Raw genomic sequence first — 8,637 nt, 5'->3', positions numbered from 1 at the left:
TTTTGGAGCAGCTGAGGTTTTTTAACTGTAAGGGATGCTAGAAAGTAGTATTCTATTTTATTTTTTTAAAAAATATATATTTTATTGATTTTTTACAGAGAGGAAAGGAGAGGGATAGAGAGTTAGAAACATCGATGAGAGAGAAACTTGGATCAGCTGCCTCATGCACACTCCCTACTGGGGATGTGCCCGCAACCAAGGTACATGTCCTTGACCAGAATCAAACCTGGGACCCTTGAGTCCACAGGCCGACATTCTATCCACTGAGCCAAACCAGTTAGGGCTAGAAAGTAGTATTTTACCTTAAACTGTGTTTAATATTGATGTATTATATTATATGGCTACATAAAAGAGAAAAAGCAAGAAGAAGAAGCAAAACTCACTGATATCTAAACATTAGAAAAAATTGTAAATGCGAAGGTTTCCCCAGTGGGGGGACAGAAACTTTCAAACCTGACTCTAAGTTCTACAGCCTCCTATCATTCTCTTCAAGGCCAGCTTCACCTCTTGGTTCCTCAGAGTGTAGATGATGGGGTTGACAAAAGGAGTGATGGCTGTGGGGAATAGGGCAGCTGCCCCATCCAGGGGGCTGTTGGTTTCAGGCCTCAGGTAGATGAAGGCACAAGGCACATAGTACACGGTTACCACAGTTACATGGGCTCCACAGGTTGAAAAGGCCCTGCGCCGCCCATCAGCTGTACGGATTCTCAGGATGGCCTGAATGATCCGTATGTAGGAGAGGAGAATCAGGGAGAAGCAACTGGCAACCACCACCCCAATGTCCACAAGGGTCACCAGCTTGTTGACTGTTGTATCAGCACAGGCCAGCCTCAAAACTGCAGGGATGTCACAGAAGAAGTACTCTACCTGGTTAGGCCCACAGTAAGGCAGACGGAAGGTTAGGATGGCCTGGAGAGCCCCATGGATGGATCCTGCCACCCAAGCTCCAGCCACAAGTAATGTACTCAGCTTAGCATTCATGAGCACAGGGTAGTGCAGGGGCCGGCAGATTGCCAGGTACCTGTCGTAGGCCATCAGGGTGTAGAGGAAGCACTGGGTGCTGCCCAGGAAGTGATAGAAATAGAGTTGAGTGACACAGCCACCAAATGAGATGGGTGTGATGACTAAAGTGAAGTTCATCATGAAGCGAGGAACAATGATGGTGGAGATGGCCATGTCAATGACGGAAAGAACACCAAGAAAGATGTACATGGGATGGGCATGGAGTTGCACATCTACCCAAACAGTGATTAGAATAAGCAGGTTCCCCAGCTGAGTCAGGATGTAGATCAGCAAAAAGAACACAAAAAGAAACGTCCTTAGCCTGAGTGGATAGGGAATTCCTGTCAGGATGAACTCAGTCAACAATGTGCTGTTGACACTTTCCATCTTCTGGAGAATTCTTACCTACAGAATGGACAAAACAGGAGTTAGCATGGGGGTAAGAGGAAAGTGAGGAGGAACTGGAGAAAGAGATTGTAAAAATTGGGACAGTGGCAGAGAAGTTTCTCTCTTATGTGGAGAGATGACAAGTAGGGAAAAGTGTGTTCTGTGACAGGGGTTGGCCTGTTTTGTAAGTAAAGTTTTATTGGAACACAGCCATGCTCATTTACATATGTATTATCTGTAGCTGCTTTAGTGCTAGGATGGCAGAGTGGTCATTGTGTTTGTCCTGCAAACCCTAAAATATTCACTCTCTGGACGTTTATAGAAAAGGTTTGCTCTTAGAAGTTTGTACCTAGAGAACTTTTGCCAAAGATTAAGGATTTACTGGAAATGACACCTGTGGGAAAGGATTCAGTAGAACCTCAGTTCTGGAACTTACTACAGTCCGGAAGGCTGTTCAAGAAGCTATTTGTTCAAAACCCGAATCATTTTTTTCCCATTAGAAATCATGTAAATTTGAATTATTCTGTTCCAGACCCACAAATGATTCCCTGTTTTAACTTTTCTGATATATAGTACATGTCTAATGTATTGTTTAATCTATAAATAAACACTTTTTTCCTTCAATTTATCAAACCACTCCTTACTAGCCTTACAGGAGTTACTTTCAACACTGTTCCAGGGATGTCTTTCAGCATCTTTGCTTTTTCACATATCATTGCCTCTGAAATGCTATCACAAGCGAATTGCTTTTCATTCATCCAAATTAGCAACACTTTTTCTACCTCTACAATTGCCTGTGATTTATGTTTTGTGAGCACTTTCACACCCTTGGCAACATTAGCACTTTTGACGGCCTCTTTATGTTTTAAAATCATCCTAATCATTGATTTTGCCAGCAACAAAAGCATGCTTTCCTTTGTTGCCTTAGGGATGCTGTTTGTCATGCTGAGGTATCAACATGAAAGTGTTGCTGGTTGGAGAACTGAGTGTTGTTGGTTTTTTTTCTTGACAAACAGACACTTTTCCCCTTGAATAACTTGGTCTAGAACCTAATTGTTTGAGATGGAAGTTCTCAGTTTGAGAACTGAGGTTTGACTGTATCTGTTTTGTTAGAATTCTGCCCGTTCAGAAACTTCCAGAGGCCACTGCCTCATTCTTATCTCTGCCAGGATATAAGCTTATATGGAGTGGGGAATATGCAGAAAGGCAATGAAAAATTTTCTTTCCCTCTTTGTAGTAGACAGAACAGAATGGAACTTTGATTGTGTGTGACAGTGCTTGATGCTGTATGAGTCTACTCTCCACGTTCTTCATAATTAAAGGAAAATAATGGCCATGAAGCTATAAACATATAAGTGAAGTTGTGGTTGGTGCTTGATGCTATGTAGATCAGCAAAAAGTACTGGACGTTTATAGAAAAGGTTTGCGCTTAGAAGTTTGTACCTAGAGAACTTTTGCCAAAGATTAAGGATTTACTGGAAATGACACGTGTGGGAAAGGAAGAGCCCCGTAGCTATACAGAGGAGTCCCATAGCTATACAGTGCTAGAGTAAGCACTACCACTAGTATTTTGATTCCTTTGTATCTAATATTTGTGTCTTGGAACATGGTAAAGGAAGAGAGAAGAGGAGGAAGCAAAGAGGGATGGTCATAGTGAGAAGTCAGGTGCCTGCTCTGGTCGAGCAAACCAGAAAAGGTCAGATGTTAAACTCTGCAGGTTTATGGTAGAAGCTTGATTTGGTCTCCCTATGGAATCAGGCATTGGGAAATCAATTCACACTGTTCAAATACCTGAGAGAATGACTTGTAAACCAAACAACCCATTTGTTAACCTGTAGTGGGAGATCTCACTCCCATGACTGAAATAGTATGTCTACTACTCCGGGCAACCACTTACTAATATCGAGGGCCCTGGAAATCAAATTAGGAACCAGATGTATTTTTCTGAGTTTTGAATCAGAGCAAAGGGATTTTGATGGAGCACACAATTCAGGGTTGAATAGTTTCAGCGAATTACACCTGGTAAATCACAAGTATATTTATATTTCATTCTTTCCTTCAGATACAATATCTTTTTCTTCTGGGCAGTAGTGAGGATATGTTCACAAGGTTTTACTCTATTTTCTTTCTGAGTCTATATCTCTTTTAGATTGCCCTTATTATTTCCAATGGCTTTCTTCTTTTCAGCACATTTCTCAACTTTTTAGAGTTCCTAAATTATCTTTTCCTTATTTATTTTCTGTACCGTTTTCTTATTTGCATTAGGAACACTCTCTCTGTTCTCTGAATTACTCTCTAGGAACAATGACTACTTTTGGGAAATTTCCTGTAGATAGGGAGATCCAGTCCACATGAAGTGTGCTGGTGTGTGTGTGTGTGTGTGTGTGTGTGTGTGTGTGTGTGTGTGTGTTTTAAATACATGTAAAAGATTTATTAACATGAGAATGAGAAAACTAGTTAGAATATAAAGTTTCTAAGAGCATTTGAAGAACAGGGCATTTATAGACATTAAAAAAAAAGACTATTGGCATAAGATTGCTAGATTAATATAAACCTGGTTACAGTGCAATGAAACTATAGCCTTTGGAGAGAAATTTTCTACCAAAAAGAAATCCACAAAGTTAACATGCTACTTTATAGAACCTGAACTTAAAATGTTTTAAAAATTAATTTTTTATATTGAGATATAATTGATATATAACATTATATTAGTTTCACATGTACAACACAATGATTCAATGTTTGTATATGCCAATTCTCATTTTATTTAACCTGAGAGAATAGTATTTCCTAATCTTGCCCTTAGATTTTAGAACCATCTTAAAGGGAAGGATGAGGGGAAGGCATGTAGCCCTATTTGTAATTCTGTCTTTTTTTTTTTAAAGATATTTTATTGATTTTTTTACAGAGAGGAAGGGAGAGGGATAGAGAGTTAGAAACATCGATGAGAGAGAAACATCAATCAGCTGCCTCCTGCACACCTCCCACTGGGGATGTGCCCGCAACCAAGGTACATGCCCTTGACCGGAATCGAACCTGGGACCTCTCAGTCCACAGGCCGACACTCTATCCACTGAGCCAAACCGGTCAGGGCAATACTGTCTTTATTAAGTGTGATTTTATTCCAGTTGCAACTAAATTTTCTTCTATTTATTTCTCTAACAATTTTCTTCCCAATTTAGTTATAAATATTAACAGGACAATTTTCTTTTACCTTCTTCCCTGTGCTATTGCCATTATTATAGATCTCCAGGCATGAAACTTGGGTGAGCACCCCTCTTCAGAGAGAGAGAGAGAGAGAGAAGGAGAGAAACATGACACAAAGAGAAAGAAACATGATACTGATGAAACCTCAATGAACTAGGATGGTATGAACTCACAAAATAATGATGGCATTTTACATCTGTATAGTGATGATCCTTAGAGGAGTTAAATGACAGAGGCATCCCATAGCTATACAGTGCTAGAGTAAGCACTACCACTAGGATTTATGATTTCCAGTCTAGTATTCTTTCTACATTTTACTTAACATTCCTTCCCACAAATAAGCCCCAAAATTTAGTAAATCAGGTTATTTCAGATTGTAAATTGTTAGTTTTAAAAATTCTTTGACAACATTAATTGTGCTGAAGCCATAGCTTTGTCTATGACCAGAATAATGATTTTAAGAATTTGATGGTTCATTTTGTCAAGGATTCTAATTGCTGCCCTATTTCTAAACCTAGATGTAGTAGAGTTAAGTGTATGTTCTAAACTTAAACACATTTTGTTCCCATTAATGTGTGAAATGGCCCATCTCCTTTCACTGTCTCACTAATACATTTTGAAAAAAAGTAGACCATTGTCTGGGGGCTTAGCAGTATTTTCATTTTACAGGGACTGTGAAGGCATTGATGCAATATGTTTTTGAATCGTGATCTTATATCAAATACAAAATGTCATCTAGTATAAGCATGTTTGAAAAAATATGGGAATCATTAGTGCATCACAAAATGACTATAAATCTATAATGCTGATCATTAAAAATTGTTAGTGACTGATTTGCCTAGGGCATTAGGTACCTTTTCTAATGAGGAAAAGAGCAGGCTTGACCCTATTTCAGCTTAATTTTGGTCTCAAATTACATACCTAACTCTAGTCATCCATTTATCAAATGGTCATGAAGAAACTTAAATTTTTTAAAATTTCTTGATAATAAACTCAAAGCACTTTCTTTTAATTTATATAAAAGCATCTTAAATATTTAGAACACACATAATCTATTGCCATTTTCTGAATTTTACATAAGACATGAAAATAATCGAAATCTTCACAGTCCCAATAAAATAAAACTGAAAATAATCTAAAGGGAAATAATATGTAGATATATAATAAATATATACATATATACAATGAGATGAGAAAAAGTTGAGTTATTAAGTTTGATAAATAAGGCTTCAAATTTTCATTAAAATATAAAACCCTTATTAGCAATGCATTTGAACTGTCTGTTTAAATAACACAGAAATCAGATTATAGTTTTACTCACATCCATTCTTCACATTTGGGCAGAGAACCTGTGTTACAGGAAGAAGGGGCCTGACAAGGACCAAACGGCAAGGAGTAAAGATGGAACCACCACAGAACTCCAAGATATTCTTACCTTTTAAGGCAGTGAATGAGCCTGAAGAAAGGTGGCTTTAGAGAAAGATGTAGCCAGTAAAAGGCTTGGGGAGATAGTGTTATCCCCATATTATAAGGCTAAATGGTAGCTGCACAGTTAGACTTGGAGCAGGAAAGAAAATTTCTATGAGAGCAGAAAGAAATATATGGCATAATGAAACAAGAAAAGACATTGAGAGATAAAATGACTGAAAGTGAAGAAACCCTTTGCACAGTGTTTGAACCCAACATGGATCGATATCTGAAACTTACTCTGTGGTCATCTATAATTAGGAATATCTTCCTCTCTTGTCAGCACCTCTCCGCATCAGTGATCAAGTCCTGTAGATGACATTTAACTCTGGAAAATGGAATGGGACTTGGGGGAGAGAATCACCTTCATCTGGAGGTGTCAGTATCCCCAGAAAATCATTTCGCAATCTGAGAGAAGAGATATGAAGCTGTTCCTGGGATAATTTCAATGGTTTTGGGTCTCACAGGGTCAGGATAGTTACTGTGAAGAGCTCATGACAGAAGACCCAATTGGTCCGTTCTGGCTAAAGGACCAAACTAATGAAACACTTTATTTGCCTGCTTAGTTGTAGAAGTCCTCTTCCAGTTTCCTTACAAACTGGGGAAAAGAGTTGGGGCTCCCTCTGAAGGTAACTGCTAAGATTGGTCTCCTTTGTGTTCTGTTACATCATTTATTTTCCCCAGAGTCAATTATAATGTGTGAGACATTTAGCCTAGGGAATATTAAAATAGAACCCTTGTTTTTTTTCTTATTGTTGACACTTACAGATGTCCCCCCCTCCCCAACATTGTCTCCTTCCAACCAGCCCCCATCTCTCTTCCCTCTGGCCATCACTATACTGTTGTCTGTGTCTATGGGGAACTCAAGGGAAATTTGCCACTTATCAATTATTTCATTTTTATACATGATTAAAAGTTAATTTATAACTTTATTTTTATTTTTGACACTATTACAGATGTCCCCATTCCCCCCGCCTTTGCCCACCACCACTCAAACCTCGCCCCCCTCCTTCCCTCTGGCCAGCACCACACTGTGTCTATGGGTTTCCTTTGGCTAATCCCTTCACATTCTTTCATCCAGTCCCCTCTTCCCCCTCACCTTTGACAGCTATCAGTTTGTTCCATGTATCCATGCCTCTTTTTCTATTTGCTCTTCAGTTTATTTTCTTCATTAGATTCTACATATAAGTGACATCATATGGTATTTGTTTTTCTCTGACTGGCTTATTTCACTTAGCATAATAATCTCCAGGTCCATCCATGTTGTTGCAAAAGGTAAGATTTCCTTCTTTTTTTTTTTTATGGAAGTCTAAGTATCCCATTGTGTAAATGTACTAGAACATTTTTTTTAAAAGATTTTAAATTGATTTTTAGAAAGGAAGGGAGAGAGAGAGAGAGAAAGAAACATCTGCATTCCCCCCTACCTGGGATTAAACCCACAACCTAAGAATGTGCCCTGACCGGGAATTGAGCCGGCAACCTTTTGGTGCATGGGATGATGCCCAACCAACTGAGCCATACAGGCCAGGGCTGTACCACAGCTTTTTAATCCACTCATCTGCTGATGGGCATTTGAACTGTTTCAAGATCTTGGCTGTTGTAAACAACGCTGCTGTGAACAGAGGGGTGCATATTGGTGCTTTGGGATTCTTAGGATATATTCCCAGAAGTGGGATTGCTAGATCAAGTGGCAATTTAATTTTTAATTTTTTTTTTTAGGAAACCCCATACTGTTTTCCATAGTGGCTGCACCAATCTGCATTCCCACCATTAGTGCACTAAGGTTCCCGTTCTCCACACTCTTGCCATCACTTGTTTGTTGATTGGTTGATGGTAGCCATTCTGGCATGTGTGAGGTGATATCTCATTGTAGTTTTAATTTGCATCTCTCTGATGACTAGTGACGTTGAGCATTTAAAAAAATATATATATTTTATTGATTTTTTTACAGAGAGGAAGGGAGAGGGATAGTTAGAAACATCAATGAGAGAGAAACATCGATCAGCTGCCTCCAGCACACCAAATATTTTTGGCCTTGAAGACCATATAGTCTCTGGGAACCTTCAGTCCGCAGGCCGATGGTCTATCCACTGGGCCAAACCGGTTAGGGCTGAGCATTTTTTTATATGTGTATTGGCCACCTGTATGTCCTCTTTGGAGAAGAGTCTATTCAAGTCCTTTGCCAATTTTTTAATTGGGTTGCTTGTCTTCCTGGTGTTGAGTTGTGTAAGTTCTATATATATTCTGGAGATTAACCTCTTGTCAGATGTATCATTAGCGAATATGTTCTCTCATTCAGTGGGTTCACTTTCATTTTGTTGATAGTTTCTTTTGCCACACAGAGCCTTTTAATTTGATGTAGTCTCATTTGTTAATTTTTTTTGTTTCCCTTGCCTTAGAAAACATATTGGAAAAAATATTGCTATAAGAGATGTCTCCCTATGAGCTTTTATATCCTGTTTTCTTTTAGGATTTTTATGGTTTTGTGACTCATATTTAAGTATTTTATCCATTTTGAGTTTATTCTGTGGATGGTGTAAGTTAGTGGTCTAGTTTCATTTTTTTTTTTGCATG

The 8,637-nt window shown here is 38.6% G+C and overlaps 1 protein-coding gene across 1 annotated transcript; it reads right to left on the bottom strand.

Annotated features, from left to right (window-relative positions):
- Positions 1–459: 459 nt before the first annotated feature.
- LOC102257027 (olfactory receptor 10G3) lies at positions 460–1,389 on the bottom strand. Its single transcript, XM_014537358.1, has one exon. The coding sequence runs from the start codon at positions 1,387–1,389 to the stop codon at positions 460–462; it is 930 nt and encodes a 309-aa protein (XP_014392844.1).
- Between the last annotated feature and the right edge of the window lie 7,248 nt (positions 1,390–8,637).

Source organism: Myotis brandtii, unplaced genomic scaffold, assembly GCF_000412655.1.
Source record: "Myotis brandtii unplaced genomic scaffold, ASM41265v1 scaffold1031, whole genome shotgun sequence".
In the NCBI taxonomy this organism is placed as follows: domain Eukaryota; kingdom Metazoa; phylum Chordata; class Mammalia; order Chiroptera; family Vespertilionidae; genus Myotis; species Myotis brandtii.
The sequence above is the reverse complement of the archived record's forward strand: the minus strand, read 5'-3'. Positions and strand labels throughout refer to the sequence as shown.

What these genes read in the sequence shown, in the direction of transcription:
- LOC102257027 (XM_014537358.1), bottom strand. Translation starts at nt 1,389, where the DNA reads ATGGAAAGTGTCAACAGCACATTGTTGACTGAGTTCATCCTGACAGGA.